The 17,555-nt window shown below is 44.5% G+C and overlaps 2 protein-coding genes across 12 annotated transcripts in view; one reads left to right on the top strand and one right to left on the bottom strand.

Annotated features, from left to right (window-relative positions):
* CCDC138 (coiled-coil domain containing 138) overlaps positions 1 to 3,570 on the top strand; it is a 66,196-nt gene extending 62,626 nt beyond the window's left edge. For 4 of the 8 annotated variants that reach the window (XM_066268549.1, XM_066268552.1, XM_066268551.1 and 1 more), the window contains 2 exons: positions 623 to 761; positions 2,919 to 3,569. In XM_066268549.1, coding sequence (XP_066124646.1) covers positions 623 to 761; positions 2,919 to 3,084 — 305 coding nt within the window. In that variant the 3' untranslated portion in view covers positions 3,085 to 3,569. Of the gene's footprint in view, positions 1 to 622; positions 762 to 2,918 lie in introns of those variants that run through there. The other 4 variants (XM_066268550.1, XM_066268555.1, XM_066268553.1 and 1 more) reach the window with 4 other exon arrangements.
* A 1,569-nt stretch (positions 3,571 to 5,139) lies between these two features.
* Positions 5,140 to 17,555, bottom strand: part of EDAR (ectodysplasin A receptor) — a 32,991-nt gene continuing 20,575 nt past the window's right edge. For 2 of the 4 annotated variants that reach the window (XM_066264944.1, XM_066264945.1), the window contains exons 7-12: positions 16,748 to 16,876; positions 16,568 to 16,642; positions 16,208 to 16,280; positions 13,191 to 13,350; positions 12,209 to 12,269; positions 5,140 to 7,767 (exon numbers count right to left, since the gene is read on the bottom strand). In XM_066264944.1, coding sequence (XP_066121041.1) covers positions 7,445 to 7,767; positions 12,209 to 12,269; positions 13,191 to 13,350; positions 16,208 to 16,280; positions 16,568 to 16,642; positions 16,748 to 16,876 — 821 coding nt within the window. In that variant the 3' untranslated portion in view covers positions 5,140 to 7,444. Of the gene's footprint in view, positions 7,768 to 12,208; positions 12,270 to 13,190; positions 13,351 to 16,207; positions 16,281 to 16,567; positions 16,877 to 17,555 lie in introns of all 4 variants that reach the window. The other 2 variants (XM_066264943.1, XM_066264946.1) reach the window with 1 other exon arrangement.

The following is a 17,555-nucleotide window of genomic DNA, read 5'->3' as shown; positions in this document are numbered from 1 at the left end:
AAGTGAAACAACATTAGTCAATGTTTCATTCTCTCGCACTATTTCTCTCTCAAATCAATAAATAAAAATTAAAAAATAAAAACGTTTAATAACTCAACAAAATTTCTTACTGGTAATTATTTAAACTCAGCTTACAGTTATGAACTTATTGAAGAGATGACTTTCCCCCCTTTTCTTTTTAACTATGGGATTTTTGCTAGATTCTGCTTCATTGAAGTTTGATGTTAGAGAAAGTAATCTTATCTTTGGTTTGCATTGTTCAACAAGAGCCAGTGGATATTTTAATTTTTCAAATGATGATATTTTTGCCTCAAAGTTTATGTATGAGCCTGACCTGTGGTGGCGCAGTGGATAAAGCGTCTACCTGGAATGCTAAGGTCTTTGGTTTTGAAATCCCGGAGCAACTACAAGTTGATGCTTCCCACTCCTCCCCCCCACCCTGCCTTTCTCTCTCTCTTTCTCTCTTTCTCTCAAATCAATAAATAAAATCTTTAAGAAGTTTAATTATGAAAGAAATGAAAATTAAATCAATGTTCATAAAAACCCCATACAATTCTGGTTTTATATTGTTTTTGCCTTTCAGTTAGTCCCAAACAGTAACACATGGTGGTTTGTCTTGCAGAGTCCCTGCAGCCCTTCCTGGAAGCCTGCAGCAACACTCTGTTTTTCCGCACGTGCTCTGTGCTGCTCCGAACCCCAAAGCTGGATCTTCAGATCCTAGAAAAGCTCAGCATCATCCTGCAGAAACTTTCTAAGATTAAGTGAGCATTTTTTTTTTTTTTTGTATTTTTCTGAAGCTAGAAATGGGGAGAGACAGTCAGACAGACTCCCGCATGCACCTGACTGGGATCCACCCGGCACACCCACCAGGGGGCGATGCTCTGCCCACCAGGGGGAGATGCTCTGCCCCTCCGGGGCGTCGCTCTGCCGCGACCAGAGCCACTCTAGCGCCTGGGGCAGAGGCCAAGGAGCCATCCCCAGTGCCCGGGCCATCTTTGCTCCAATGGAGCCTCGCTGCGGGAGGGGAAGAGAGAGACAGAGAGGAAGGAGAGGGGGAGGGGTGGTGAAGCAGATGGGTGCTTCTCCTGTGTGCCCTGGCCGGGAATCGAACCCGGGACTTCTGCACGCCAGGCCGATGCTCTACCACTAAGCCAACCGGCCAGGGCAGCATTTTTTATTTCTAAAAGACATCCTATTCTGATCATTTAAACCTTTCTGAATTCTACATTTATTCAACTTTATTAAAAATTTTCAATAAACCTAGAAAATTTAGATTCATAAATATTGAGACTGCATCATGATACAATAGAATTAGAGTTTTAATCTTAGAATGTCTTACTGTTTCTACCACAAACAGTAATGAAAACTAAGAGCAGTTACTAGCCACCAGAGATGTCTCAGAACAAGTTGTGACACTGGTATTCTGTGCCACCACAGGTGAAAGTAAAATGATAAAATCATATTTTTCAGATTATTATTGATGTGGTTTAGGGAATGAGGAAAAATCAGGCAGAAAAGATTTAAAATGTTAGTAAAGATTTAAAATAATACATATTTTAGGAAACATGGGCTTGCTACTAATTTGTATTTTATAAGAATTGGGGGCTTTCTTTTTATATTTTTTCTTCTTTCCTCTTATGCAAACATTGGTTTAATAATTTTTTAAATTATAGATAAAGGACATAGATATTAAGCTGCATTTTCTTAGATTCTTGGTATTGTCCAATGAGGCAAATCTGAACACTTGTTTTTATAACAGTAAGGTTGTGGTTTTGCTCAGTTCCTCTGCACCTTTTTTTCCCTCAGCCATGACTTCATGGTAGTGAGCTTAGGTAGTTTACCGGGCCTCATTATACCTGAATATTAAATATAATGCATCTTAAAATTACTTGCAGATGTGTGACAGTAAGCCAATATGTCCTGTTTGGTGCCTCACACACCACACCACACCATAGTAAATTAGTAGTTACCAAATTATAACCTCATGCTCAGCTCACCAGATTACTGGTTTTCGTCTGCTGTCAATTAAAGTTACCAAATCATTATCTTTCTTTTCTTGAAAACTGACTGCACCATGATTGTCTTGATTCGTAATCGGTAAATTCTCAGTAAGACCTGTTACAGTTTTCCCGTGGTGCCATGAAGCTGCAATCACATTACTTAGGTTTAATTCTTTCTTAGCTGTTAATTGATGGGATTTTTTTAAAGTCATCGCAAAGTGCAAGTATATCCGTGGGCCAAACTGTTTTACTATCTATGATGTGTTTTATAGCTTATGTTCATTTCAAAGTCATATAAAAACCAGAACAAAGCTTGAACAAGAGGGTTGGAAATAGTTAATGCTCAATTAATCTTAAAGTAAATCTTTAAAACCACAAAGATGTAAACTCTTCTGTATCAAGTAGATGGTTATATGCAGCTATTTGATCATTTCTTTCAAGATACAAGTATGTGTAGACAGAAAGTAAGAAATATGTAATCAGATATAATTCTAAATGATAATGAAATTACTGACTGGTTATTAGAAAGAAGATGGTTGAAAACTATTTTGGAGCAAAAGGTAAACCAATACTCTAGTAATTTAAAAAGTCCAGCTTACTTAAAATAAGATGACCAAGTATTTGATATTTTCTAGCTGTTTAGAAAAAACAGTTCTCAAGTGCAGTGATAGTGAATAGGGTACAGTTTTCAGGATTAGGAAGCATTTTCCTTTTCTCTTGAACACTTTTTCATTCTAGGCCTAGCTCATAGACCTATTGGGAGTATGTCTTGGTATATTAACTCTTTGGTTACCAATATTCTTCATTATTTTTAAAAACATGCCATTTTTCCATATTTACAAGTGTAATCTCTCAGTGCCGTCATAGATGAACCCCTTAAATGTGTGTAATTAAATTAGTGCATTTGTTCTCTTACAGGAGTAACAAGAAGTTCTTTGAACTTTTTACAATTCACCTGATGCTTCAGGAAATACAGAGGACGACACACCCAGAGCACGCCTTTCTCTGCATTAACCTGAATTCCACTCTGTTCAATTTGGGTTTAACGAAATGCAGCCCCCTGGCCCCCAGTGCAGGCCACTAGACTGGTTTATTGTTATTTTATAGATATTATATATGTGGTGCTTATTTGAAAGATTGCAGAGATCATTAAGGTAACTAAAAGTCTACCAAGTAAAGCTTCTAGTAGTATCTTTTATCATGAAAAATAAAGTAGAAAAATATTTTTTACCTCTAATAATGCAACCTATAGACGTTCTGGAGTTTTTGGAATGTTACAGTTCAGTTCAACTTAGGGTAGTACGGATGTGCAAAGTAGAATTTCCAGAATTAATGACACTGGTGTTATTTTTTTGTAACTGTTTTAGAGAACTCCTTAAAATTATGTAATTATTTGGAATAAAACTGGTGTTTATGTGGGAACAGGGCTAAATAATGTTGTCATTCTGTTTTCTTAATATATTAGAAATTTTCCCTTTGGGAAATGAAAGTACATAATTTTTAACTACCATCTTCATATTATAACTTTTCTACATCTCCTAGACTCACAAATACTGATATTTTTTGTTGTGCTGTTCCTGGAGTACTTTAGAGAAACAATTTTTATTTTTTCTAGTTTTATTTTTCCAAAATAATATAATTATTACCAAAACATATATGTACAAAAATTTTTTTTACACTGAAAAATAAAAATGTTCTAATCCCAGCACCCAGACATATCTCCTGCTGTAGCCAAAGATGAAGTAGCAGAAACAAAAAGAAATTGTATCACTGAGACCTCAGAAAATAGGATCAGTGTGAACAGAACGTAAGACCAGCTCTCTGAGAACACAGAGTACCTAGAGATGGTACCAACCAGAGTGATGCCAGGCTCTAGAGCAGAGGTAGGCACTTCAGCAGCAGGGGGGGGGGGAGGTGTTGTTTCCAAAGACGAGAACAAGTAAAGAAGAAGCATTATTGAAAGATACAGTTGAGTAAAGATATGGAAGGGGGTGGGGAGGGCTAAAGAAAGATCTTTGTGTACAGATTGAAAGACCTCATCATGTTCCAGAAAAATCTATGAGAAATGGAGTCTGTCATTAGACACATCCTGTAATTTAGATATGGTACAATTAAAATTTAATGCTAAGTTTAAATTTTAAGGATAAAGGCAAAAACAAAATCCAGTTACCTACAAGTAAAGAAAAACAAAGCTAGCCTCACACAATGCCAGAAATTTGTATATAACTTTGAAGAGGGAGATTTTTAATCCAAGAATTTATTCCTAGTGAAGATGTCTTTCATAGGTGAAGACGCTCTATCCATTGTGCACCACTGGTTGGGTGAAAGAATTCTGTTTAAAAACGACATCAAGTCCAGGTGTTTTACAGATGAATTGTCTTAACATTACAAGGAGGAAATATTTAAAGGTATTTAAACTGTCTCAGAATGTAGAAAAAGCATTTTCCCCCTAAAATGAGAAGCAGGAAGGCAAAGAGACAGACTTCTGCATGCGCCCTGGGATCCACATTGCAAGCCCCCTTATGGGGTAATGCTCTGCTTATCTGAGGCCGTTGCTCTGCAAGCAACCGAGCTATTTTAGCGCCTGAGGAGAGGCCATGGAGCCATCCTTAGTACCCGGGCCCAACTTGCTCCAGCTGAGCCATGGCTGCAGGAGGGGAAGAGAGAGACAGAGAGAGAAGAGAGAAGGGGAGGGGTGTAGAAGTAAATGGTTGCTTCCCCTGTGTGCCCTGACCGGGAATTGAACCCAGGACATGCACACTCCAGGCTCTACTCCTGAGCAAACTGGCCAGGGCCTAGAAAAAGCATTCAAATTTATTTTCTATTGTTAGTAAGAACTTGGTACCAAAAAATTGAATAGATTCAAAAGTCTTAAAGAATTACGAACAAATCAACTGTCTTATTCCTGGCCTGAAAAATCCAAAGAGCTCCCAACTGCCTTGTCCCTCTGTGTAGCTAGCTGCAAGCTGCATGCTTTCTTGCAAGTGTGGTGAGAAGCGAGGAGGGGGAGCCCCCTTGGACTTGGGTCTTCTCTGGTGATAGTCATACACAGTGCAAAACCAAGAACAGCAATCAGAACCTTTTCCACTCCCCTGTGTCCTCCTCCCCAAAGTACTCTCGTAGCAATCTGTAGCTTTCTTTTTATTAGTTTGTTTATTGAAACTGTAAAATATATTAAGTTATATATACAGAATTAGATAAAAAAAAAATTGACAGTTAAGACTTCACTGGTATGGGCCACAGCTGAGGTGTTTTTTAAATGTTTTTAAGTATGGCAAAAATAATGACTGTCTCCATACAAAATGTCAGGGTGGTGTCCTAGCTTTGGTCAGTAATAATCATTATGGTCTTACTGATTTCAATTCCGTATGTAGGCTAAAGCTTATCAGAATAAACCTTTTTTTGAGTTTGTTTCCAAATACATAGGTAAATGATAAAGAAATGTGTAACTCTTTATGTGCAAGTAGCTCCCTAAAAATGGCAGGTTGAGAGTCAGTTAAACACGATCTGATGCTGGCTGACCTCTGGCCCCAGAATTCAAAAGCGTGAACCAAGGGAACCCCCCCCTTCCCCCCACCAGGGGCCAGAGAACAGCCACACCTGCTCCTTCACTGAAAATGCTGCTCTAAGGAGGCTGCAAGCTATCATCCTGTAACACACACTTCTCACTTGTAACATCTGCACACTGACCATTATCACAAAGCAAGGAGGGGCACCCAGGATTACAGGAGCAATTAAGAGGCTAACTTTTGCCGTGATGTATTTAGCTTGCAAGTATATCAAATAGGTTCTCATAAGCAGCAACACTTGTAGTAAATGATATTAAAAATTATTTTATCACAGTATCTGCTACATTCATTGGTTGGAAATTGCTTGTTGGCTTTAAACATGTGACTGATTTCCTCCCCCAAAGTATTTGGTCAGCCACGCAGTGTGTCATTTTAAAAGACATTGCTTTATATGTGAGAGGTTGGTTTTAATAGGGTACTAACCGCAGCCAGACTGTCCTCGGGAGGCTCAGCAGCAAGCCCAGACTAGCCCCCGGCGCGGCCGCCCCTGGCTCCCCTGCTCTTCCCGGTTGCCCGTGCAGTGAGAGGGTCGGTCAAGGGCAACGCCAGTTTATCAACTTCATTTCTGAATGGATGCCAACAATTGCAGTTCGAGTGAAAACTCTGGATTTAAGGTGTTTTTTTTTTAAATTCCTATTTTACTTGATCACTCACATTGTATTCACTTCCATGGAGCACCTCAAAGGCCTGGCATTTCTTATTGCTCCACCTTCCTTTGGCTTACTCGAACCTTCCTTTTTCTGCAATTTGAGAATCACAGACTAGTCTCTCGTTTGCAGAAGACAAACTGAGGCCCAGGGAGAAAGAAGAAAATGGCTTATGTTGGAACAACTAGAACCAGACCCCCGAACTGCAAGCCCAGGTGCTCCCTGCACAGGGGCTTCCACTTTACCTGAGGCTCAGAAGGCCAGAGCCCAAAACTCTCACAAGTCTTCATTACCCTGTGTAAGCAGAGCTGGTCACTCTTTTCTTTTTGAAGTAAAAATAACCCGGTACATAATTTAAATGGCTTGTGTCCTTTGGGCACTGACTTGGCCAAAGGGTCAAATCTAACTGAGAATGAGAGTTGGAAGGCAATTTGTGTTTAATAAAAAACAATTGGATTCCCAGGCCTAAGATTCAGGCAGCAAATGAATCTGACTACTGCACAGGTCTCCTTGATTGAATAAACACATGCCTTCCATATCAGTGACATGAAGCAGGCTACCAAGTGAGTGCTCCCATAGTGACTAGAATGTCTGGAAGAACAAGATGACCTCAAAAATAGGTCAAGTTATCCTAATGAAGCCACTTGTGGTGAACCAGAAACAACACATGCAGTGGTGTGTCTGTTTTGTAGCCATTCAATAGAACTTCTGAGCTGCTTTCTTGGTGAGGATGCCTCCTTCATCACCTCGGTGGGAAGCCATCTCCCTCTTTCAGAACTCTTGTTACATTTTCTTAGCATCTCCTCACTCAGACTGTTTGACATCTTCTAGCAAAGTGGTCTGTGGACATGACTTCTGTCTCTCATGGGGTTGTAAACTCCTTACAGGGACAGATTCTTCACCTCTGTCATCCCACGTTGTTTGGCTCATTTGAGTACCCAACAATATCCCTTGAACAAGTTAATGGCGAGTGGGCTGGCTGACCAAGTATTTATTCTGTTTTGTGAGGTGCTGGTAGCTTTAATCCTTTATCTTTAGCTAGATTGGAAGACAGGCCTCATTTCCTCTTGTTCCTTGGAACAGCCTACAGTGTTCCCTGGTGATTCTTGGCAATCTGTTGAACCACCATAAAGGGACAGTACCATGTCCCTTTATATGGACAGCTCCAGAGCCCTCATTCCACCTACCCTTGGTACACTCTGAGGAGTACAGGCAACAGACATCCTCCTCAGGATGCAGTGGGCAGCTGGGAGGTGGGTGGCAAGACCCCAGCCCACTCCAGGATGTCTGCGCACAAGGACTCCACCGCATCCAGCCGCTCGATCTGCACCAGCTTCGTGAGCAGCTCCGGGATGCTGTAGCCTGCGGTGCTGATGCGGTCAAACAGCTGCATGCCGTCAGTCATGCCCCCAATCTCGTCCCGCTTCAGTCCGAAGCTCTCGGCAAGGTGGCGCCACGTTTTCACGATGGCCTTCTCAGAGTTGTAAGTGGCGCTGAGCATGCGGCTGGTCTTCTCCAGGCAGTCGAAGGGCAGCTCGGTGGGGCTGAGGCCTGTGGTAGGAAGGCCACAGTCAGATGCTGCAGTGGCAGTCAACACAAGCCAACACTGTTACAAGTCTTTTTAAAGCCTTTTTTAAAAAATTGTAAAATAAGACACACTTGCAGAAAACCAGTCAAAATAAATTTATAGCTACAGGCAGACAACACCCAGAACTTTGGCGATCACACGAAGTATCTCTCCGTAAATCCTAATCCCATTAATGACCCTTTTCTCTTAGGAAAATAACTATAGCTCCCATGATCATACTAACTGTTACAGCGATCTCTTCTAGACCACTTTTCAGTGGTCACCAAAGCTGTTAATGCAGGTCACCCTTCATTGAGTAACCCTGCCTTACCTGGGCTGGGAAGGAGGTCAAAGGGACAGAACTATGTCCCTTTATGGGAACAGTCGTCACCTTTATGAAAGATGCTCTCTCAGACAGCCCGAACTTGCTGTTATCTGAGCCAAGTCACTGCCAAATCAGTGGTTCTCAGACTTTGCTGTACATTTGACTCACCCAGAAGCAATTTAAAAAACAGATGCCTTTCCACTTCTGGAAAACGGGAGTAAACACATTTCCCCTTCTTCTCTGGTGAGTAGAGCTAAAGCCTCTGGCACTACCTATAAAGCAAACGCAAGCAGACTCTGGAAAGTGGAGAAAAATGACTGTGAAGAACTTCAGGGCTGGAGCGGTGACAGCGGGGTAGCTCCTTGGATTTGTTTTTCCCTTCATCATCCAAAACATGGAGCTGAAGAGTTCAGCAACCCAGATTCCAACAATATAAATAGCTCTAGCAAAAGCCTGTTCTCTATAATTAAAGCACTAGGAAAAGGGTGTAGCAAGAAAACATCTGGACAGTAACTGCTTTATTACAGCCAAACACCTCAGAAAAACTGAGGTCCCTCCACCAAGGCCAGCAAAGCTGAATGAGGAGCTTGGGAGTTACCCCTCCGGGCGCTGTGACTCCGCACCAGGATGGTGTGAAGGAAGGCTAAGCAGGGAGCCTCATCTTGTTCCTGATCTTGAAGGAAAAGCATTCAGTTTCTCACTATTAACTATAATGTTAACTTAGGGATTTTTAGAAGTGATTTACATTAATTTTGTGAATAGATTACATTATTTTTAAATTTTTGAACCAGCCTTGCCTCCTTGGAATAAAGCCTACTTGTTATGTCTATAAATTTTAAAAACATATTGTTGAATTCTATTGGCTAATATTTTGTTGAGGATTTTGCATCTACATTCATGAGGAATATTGGTCTGGAGTATTTTTTTTTTTTTTTTGTACTGTCTTTGTCTGGTTTTGGTATCAAGCTAATACTGGCCTTACAGAATAAGCTTGGGGGTGTTTCCTTCTTTTCTATTTTCAGATTTTATGTAGAATCGTTAGTTCTTTAAATTTTGGTACAGTTTTCCAGTGGAACTATGTGGGCTTGTAGCTTTTTCTTGTGGAGTGGTGATTTTTAAAACTACAAATTCCATTTCTTTAATAATGATAAGACTATTCAAATGATCTACTTCATTTTGGGTGAGTTGTGGTAGTTTATGCTTTTTGAGGAATTGTTCCATTTCATCTAAGTTGTCAAATTTACATGTGTGGAGTTGCTCATAGTATTCCCTTATTATCTTTTTGACATCTGCAGAGTCTGTAGTGATATCCCCTTTTAATTGTTTGATATTGATAATTTGTATCTTATTTATTTTTCTTTGTCACTCTTACTCGAGATTTGTTCATTTTATTGATCTTTTCAAAGAACTAGTTGGCTCTTTTCATGTTGACTATTCTATTTTATAATAATGTTCTATTGTTTCTCTTTTTTAAATTTTTTGATTGGTGCTCTTATCTTTATTATATCCTTCCTTCTGTTTACTTTGGATATATTTTGCTAATCTTTTTCTAGGTGTTTGAGATGGGGGCTTAGATTATTGATCTGAGACTTTTCTTCTTTTGTAATACATGCATTTGTGATATAAATATCCTCTCATTATCAGAGGGAAGAGGTGGGAGGAGTAAAGGGGGCACGATATATAGTGACGGAAGTTGGTTTGAATTTGTGTGATGGGTACACAATGCTATATACATATCATGTATTATATAAATGTATACTTGAAACCTAGATGATCCTATTAACCAATGTCACCACAATAATTTAAATTTAAAAATATCTTCTCATATTGCTTTAGGTGTGTCCTACAAATTTTGATATGTTGTATTTTCATTTATTTAAAATTTTTTTTGAGATTTCTTCTTAGACTCAGGGATTATTTAGAATTGTGTTGTTTAGTCCTCAAACCACACCAAGTGCATTCACTGTGGTGCAAACAGATACCAGCTGAGTAGCAGAGCTCCCAGAATGCAGGGGAGGTCAGCTTTGTGGAGTTACTCCCAGTGCCAGCGACTCTGCTGGGGGTGGGGGGAGGATCACAGCAAGAAGTGACTGCCAATGACTCCTCCCAACTGGGGAAGCACCAATAGCCTTTGGTTCCAGAACCTCCCAGAAAGATGAAGACCCTTACATCTTTATTCCCGCTACCCCCCCCCCCCCAAACCGATTTTCTTAGAAGGTCAAGGAAGCTGACAGAAACCTAATAAGGGTCTCTGAAAACAGTGTTTCTCCATTTGAAAAATGAACTATGTCTTTAAAAGCATTAACTCCACGGGGAATTAAATGTAATGAACCAAATTCAATCTCTGCCAAAAAAGAAAAAATAATGTGTTATTTAGTTTCCAAGTGTGTGAGGATTTTCCTGTTATCTTTCTGTTATTGATTTATTGTTTGATCCTGTTGTGGTAGGGAATACACTCTGCTACAAGACTTTGATGACTGGGACTCACCCCAGGCTAATTACATCAGGATTTTGGGACAGGTGCTCAAAGGGAGCCAGTGTAGGACTCTCCACATGACTACTGTTCACTCAAGACTGGGCAGTGCTGATCTGAGGGCCCCAGGCACACTGTCAGGTTGTGAGACACATGAGAGGTGGCTGAACTCACAGAGCCTCAATCAAGTTCTTTGCCCCCCATCTCACTGGAGGGGCTCTTCTTTCCTGACATTGGTTTGAAAAACCACTGTCCCTGTGGTATAGGCTCTTAAAACAAAGACATTTGGAAAAGAGAAGAACCTTTTTCTTTCTTAAGTGAGAGCAGGGGAGATAATGAGACAGATTTCCACATGCACCCTAACTAGGACCCACCTGGCAACCTGTCTGGGACTGATGCTCCAACCAATCTAGCTATTTTTAGTTCCTTAGGCTGATGCTCGGACTAACCGAGCTATCCTCAGTACCTGAGGCTGAAACTTGAACCAATTGAGCCATTGGCTCTGAGAGGGAAAGAGAGAGAGAAGATGGAGGGAGAGAAGCAGATGGTTACTTCTCATGTGTGCCCTGAGTGGGAATCCAACCCGGGATGTCCATATCCTGGGCCAACACTATCCACTGAGCCAACAGTCCAGGGCTAAGAATCACTTTCTAGTGACAGAATGCAAATCTCAGCCCATCCTCCACTGAGCAGCTGATGGCTCCTGGGCATAAGCATTCATGGCCTTTCAGAGGCCACCTTTTAGCTGACAGTTGAATAGAGTTCTTGGCCTCCTGAACTCGCCCTCCGTAGTTATTTCTGAATAACAGAGCACCCAACTGGCCCGCCCTGGGCTCAATGTACTGGGCTCGGTCCACGTGGAGGAATGAGTGGGCACCAGTCTCTACTCCTGTCCAGCCAGATCCACTGAGGAAGCCAGTGGGACAGATTCAAGTGGCCTGATGAAGCTGGGACATTCCCTAGCTTCAGTGATGACAGCTTCATCTCCTAGGTTAATTAAAAGGTAATTTAAAGACTTGATTTGGAAGAAACTGGAGTTGGGATTCTGGTTACAGATAGAAATATATGTACTCGGAATATAAACTCGGTCCTGGGGCCTCTTCCTAACTGCTGATAGGGTAAGGCAACCTGACCTTGCCTAGGAGACGTCTTTACAAGGGGACATGACAAGTGCTGAAGGGGCACTAAAGACGGAGCTACTGGATGAGTGATGACTACCAAAGATTTCAAAGATGACAATATCGGTAGAGAGACAGCATCTAGGGGCATGGGAAGACACGTAGCCTCTTCCAGCCCTGTTCTCCAGAGCCCCTGGAGAACCTGGAGAGCAAGGCCCTGCACTGGGGTGAATGTTGGCTCCTTGTCCTGTGAAGGAAGAGTGAGGGGAAGTTCTGGGGAAATATGTTTAAGTAGCTTGGAGTCAAATTCCATGTCCCTTTGCCCTGACACCAGTGTAGCCAGCCCTTCTGACGAGGAACACAACAAGTAGGAAGGGTGACTTCTCTCAGTCCCTCTCAGGGGCACCAAGACTCCTGTGAGAGCCCCCTTCCGCCTGTCAGTGTCTGGAAGCAGATCCCAGGGAAAGACCCGGGTAGGCGTCCTGCCAGAACAGCTCTTTGGTGCTCACCTTCGACAACTCCACATACGTTGGCATACACATCCAATATCTTTTTCCTTCGGCTTTGAATCTACAACAAAAGTTAAGAGGATGTTAACTTTCCAGAAAGGGGGAAATGGTAGCAAACACTGAGCCAGTCCTCCTTGTCTGTGTCAGCGGAGAGCCGCTCTCCTGACTTCCAGTCAGAGATGTGAGCCCAGTGCTCACACGACATCTTACCCCTAATTCAGAGAGAGTGCCTTTCTTTGGGCTTCTTAGGCGCCCTGGACACACCTGGCATTAGTCTCTTGGAAGGACAAATGTTGGGGATCCCAGCTTGCCAGCAGGCAGCCGGGAAGTGAGACCCATGGTAGACAGGTAGAAAAGCCCCAGGCCACCCTGGAACCAACACACTTCCAGGGTTCTGTGAGTGACAGGTCCCACCGCATAAGGCACTGGACTGGGCAGTACAGACAGTGATGTCCCCATCAAGCCTAGACCAGGTCCAGCCTCTCAACTGAGGACACTTTTTTACTGTCCAGCAATATTGCTAGGCTGCTGCTTGGTCAGGCTGCCAGTGACCCGCCTGCGACTCTCGGGCGGCCAGGGCCGGGCTCACAGCACGTTATAAGGTGGAAAACCCTGGGGAGCATTTTTACAGGAAAAATGTGCATATGTCTCTATATAGCTGTGTATTCATATACTATGTACATAGTCATATTTAACTATTATATGTGTGCATAGATCTAGGCCAGTATGTTTACAAAGACTTTTTTCTGTCCTATGGCATTCCAAGCAATTTTAAGTTTTTGTCTGTGCTTACTAATTTTCATTTTCTTCTATGAAGCTATATCAGAAAAAGTAATTTTCTATTTTTTAACTATCTTGCTTTAAACCTGTCACTCCATCTAGGTATCTTGGCCTGGGCTTGTGGGAGAGGCGCTGTGCCCACAGCAGGCTGTTCCCTGCAGCACGGCCCCTCAGGAGTGGAGACACGCGGACAGAGCCTCACCCCAGTGGACTTGGTGGTGGTGGCTGACCTCTCCCTGGCCAGATGCACCAGAGACAGCAGGCACAGCTCGGGGGGGCCCTGCTTGTCAGGGGCGGGCTCCTCGTCACTGTCTATGCTCCGGCTCAGCAGCTGCTCATTCTCGGAGGAGGCATCGTTCTCGCTGCAGAAACAGGAGAGGTCGTGCGTTAATGATATCTGGAGGGTGCGGCCTGGACACGCCCTCCACAGTGGGGACAGTTGGGACACAGAGACTTGTTACTTAGGCTTTTATTCAGCAGCTCCTGGCGTGAGGCATGGGACTCAAGGTGAGAACGACAGCCTGCCCTCTGTCCCCTCCAGACAAGGATGCTGAGTGCAGGTGGCCCAGATGCCATGTGAGCAGACTGGCAAGTATACTGAGGTGGGAGCGGTACAGGCTCATCCCTGCACCCCACCCAGTTCCGGAAGGGGTTCCTGAATGTCTTACAGCTTGCTCTACGTCACTTAGAGAGGCACAACAGTCAATCCTGTGTCTTGATGCAGCAAACAGGTAAGATAGCATGGAACTTGTGCCAGCTCTCGGGAAACAAAGCTGCACAGAGCCTGAGCCTGGGCAGCATGGGAGCCCTAGACTAGGGTAACCTGCCTGACACGTGCCTGCCAGGGGTAAGGGGCTTTGGGAAATCGCACAGGAAGGCAAGTGGGCTCACTTCTCAGGCCCAGGCCCTAGGCATGTGTGTGTTGAAGCTCAAACTCTCAAAATCATTCCAAATATATGAAAACATTCTTTTTTTTTTTTAATGGGTATCCTGCTTGTTTCCTGTGGTTTGTTAATAAATAATGAAGCCCACATTCAACATAACCTTCGAGACAGGATGATGCAAAGAAAACGGAAGTGGTGGGTGAAGCCCATGAGGTTCAGACCACATGGGAGTCGGCTGGACTGCTGTCCCCACCTGGGAGCAGACCAGGTGGGAACGCACCACTGTTTCCAGACCCCCAGTGGCCTCCAGGCCTTTCCCTATGACCTGAGACAAGGCGGAGGGGAGGAAAGCTCAGTGCCTGGTCTTTTAAACACAACTGTGGAGTATTTTATTTAAACTCTTTATTTAACATTTCTGTATGAAATAAACAGTTTTCCAAATAGAGTCTCCAAATATTTCCTCAGTCCTTAGAGCAGGGGTCAGGAATCTTTTTGGCTGAGAGAGCCATGAATGCCACATATTTTAAAATGTCTAATTCCGTGAGAGCCATACAACGACCCGTGTAAGTTATGCATTATCCAATAAAAATTTGGTGTTGTCCCAGAGGACAGCTGTGATTGGCTCCAACCACCCACAACCATGAACATGAGCGGTAGGAAATGAATGGATTGTAATACATGAGAATGTTTTATATTTTTAACATTATTTTTTTTTATTAAAGATTTGTCTGCAAGCCAGATGCAGCCATCAAAAGAGCCACATCTGGCTCGCGAGCCATAGGTTCCCGACCCCTGCCTTAGAGGAAACTTAAGAAACAGGCTGTACTCCTGTTCTTTTCAGTGTTCTTTTTCTGCTTCCTCTTGGGATGAGCAGTTTGGAAGCGCGGATAGGGAGAGGCTGACACAACACAGGATGAGACGGACAAAGGCTAGAGGAGCAACTGTCTCTGAGAGCCACCCTAAGGAGCCAAGTCCCCACCATGCAGCCCGTGTCCTGGTCACAGCAGCCTGCACTTGGTACACCCTGCCAGAGGTGCATGAAGTTGCTTCGATCACAGATTCATGGGGTTTGGAAAAATGATCATTGGGAATAGAGGCACTAATGAGAAATGACCGTTTGTTAAGGGCCTGCTGAGTGGAGCACGTACCATTGCTCTTCTCTCCCAGGAGGAACAGGTTTCATGATTTAAATTTGCGGCCTTGTGTCAGGGATGTTGAGTTTTCCAAATGAAGTAAGTTTGGTAGTGCTTTATAAACACCAAAGTTCTAGGCAAACATCTGGATTTGTTATCATTCCTAGAAAGCAGACTTTGCAAGAGTTCACACGCCGTGGAAAGGTCACAGGCCAGGAATGAGAAGAGGAGGAACTTACCCTCTGCTCTTCCTGTAGCCAGTGTGGTGACCGCATGGCCTCTGTGCCCCCATTTGTGACAGGCATGCGTGTGGGTAGGGTCTTGGGACAGTCATGGAGTGGACCATTACTGTGGGGTGAGTTTTTGGGACCTAAGCAGGACTAAGTCCGAGTGACCATACAAGGGGACGAATGAAAAGTTTATGCCCCTGTACCCTAGACGTTAAAGCTGGGGCTGACTCCACACCCCAACATGTGTGCTAAATATGATAAAGACTTCATGTGTCAAGTCTCTTCCATAAGAGGCCTTACTTCTCTCTGCCTGAGTGTTGTCCTAGAGCCTGCAGAACAGGTGGCCTGGCCTTGGTCCTCAGCCCTGCCACTGACTAGGTATGTGACTATCACCACAGGACTGCTTCTGAACCTCAGCTTCCCACAAATGTGCACAATGTCAGCACCTTACTCCTAGGGCCCATGAAGGCAACACCTTCACTTGCAGTGGGCAACCAGCACCAAATGTCTGATGACCATTTTCACCGTCACTGCAGCAGTATCACAGGGGCATTTCTAGTGCGAGCCATGTGCCATCCATGTCTGTGCTGGCAGCAGCAGCAATATTTGCCAGGCTGCTGAAAAGGATGAGGCACACAGAGGCTCTGAGGTCTTCATAAGGAAGGGGGATGTTGTGGAGAAAGGCCTGGGGCATCTGCCTCTGGAGGAGGGGAGGAGAGGGTGACCTGAAGCAGCTGACGGGTGTGAACCACCTGGCCCTGGTGCAGGTCCACAGTGAGGCTGAGACCCCATGCTGAGTGGGGCTGCTCTGCTGGTCCCCAAGGCCTTGCTCCCCCGGGAGCTATCCCTAGTACAACCTCCAAGCCAGCTGTCAGGTTTCTCAGTGCACTCCTCACCTGACATGGCCAGCTCCCCATCCTACGCAGGAGCCCTGGACCTGGGGGCTGTTGAGGCTGCGGTGCTTTGACATACCTCTTGGCCGTCTTTGCTGGAGCTGCTGTCAGCTTCTCAAATTCATCCTTCTCAGAGAAAATCACCACATTGTCTGTAGGTAAATGGGGAGATTGGGGGAAAAAGGCGTTAGAGTCGACTCCAGCTCCAAGCTTGTCCTTCCACAGCTCACTTCTCTTTAGCAGACCTGCTTGTTGACCAAGCCACCTGTCCCAAGGATTAAGCACAATGTGGCTGTACTGACACCCCTCCCTGTGACCCCCATGCTAAGCGACACAAGAACATAGCCAGTAGAGGCCAGGCTGCTGAGGGAGTGGTGAGAGGGGCAGGACACTCCACACTGGAGACAGACATCTACACTTGGGGGGACTGTCTGCAGACCTGGGGCTTCTTTCTTCTCCTCTTCCTTGCTCACTTGGGCTTCCACACTTTTCACGGAGTGGCTGCTGCAGCAGGCTAGTTGGGAAAAGAGAAGGGTGTGAGCAGCTAAGCTCACCAATGGGGCGAGTTGATGGACTTGTTCAAGGGGGGATCTCGGAACAGGCATTGGGGAGCAGTTACCTGGGGCAGAAGGTTTTGTCTTCATGATGTAGAACATGATGATGAGCACGATTGCGATGGCCATGATGAAGATGGTAGACATGGCAATGATCAGAGCCGTGGCCAGGTGTCCCTGGCCTGAGAGTTCTGCTGAATTTGGGGAAAGAAGGCACTGACTTAGGGACCATGCATCCCTTTAGGACCATGGTCGCCATAAGCAATGGCCCTGACACTAGGACACTTCCTGGAGACCCTCAGAATCCAAAATGCCTGCTGAGTCTGAGAACCTAGCCCTATAAGTTTGCTCTGGCCACCCCCTCAAGACTGCTCATGAGCTCCCCTTGCTGGTATCAGCCAAGGTAGAGCCAGGCTTCGTCGGAGTGCTCTGGTTTGGACTTGCTCTGTTGTTCCTGGGGTGCCTGTCCTCAGTTCTACCACTCTGGGAAGCTGGCATGCGTGCTGATGCTCTGTGGGTATTTGAAGGCAATCCAAACCTCCTTGAGGACCTGGGTCTTAATGACACTTAAACAATAGATGGCAGCCCTGGCCTGTTGGCTCAGTGGAAGAGCGTCGGCCTGGCATGTGGAAGTCCCAGGTTCGATTCCGGTCAGGGCACACAGGAGAAGCGCCCATCTGCTTTTCCACCCTTCCCCCACTCCTTCCTATCTCTCTCTCTCTCTCTTCCCCTCCCACAGCCAAGGCTCCATTGGAGCAAAGTTGGCCTGGGCTCTGAGGATGGCTCCACGGCCTCCGCCTCAGGCGCTAGAATGGCTCAGATTGCAGCAAAGCCCCAGATGGGCAGAGTATCGCCCCCTAGTGGGCTTGCCAG

This window comes from Saccopteryx bilineata, chromosome 3, assembly GCF_036850765.1.
Source record: "Saccopteryx bilineata isolate mSacBil1 chromosome 3, mSacBil1_pri_phased_curated, whole genome shotgun sequence".
Lineage (NCBI taxonomy): Eukaryota > Metazoa > Chordata > Mammalia > Chiroptera > Emballonuridae > Saccopteryx > Saccopteryx bilineata.
The sequence above is the reverse complement of the archived record's forward strand: the minus strand, read 5'-3'. Positions and strand labels throughout refer to the sequence as shown.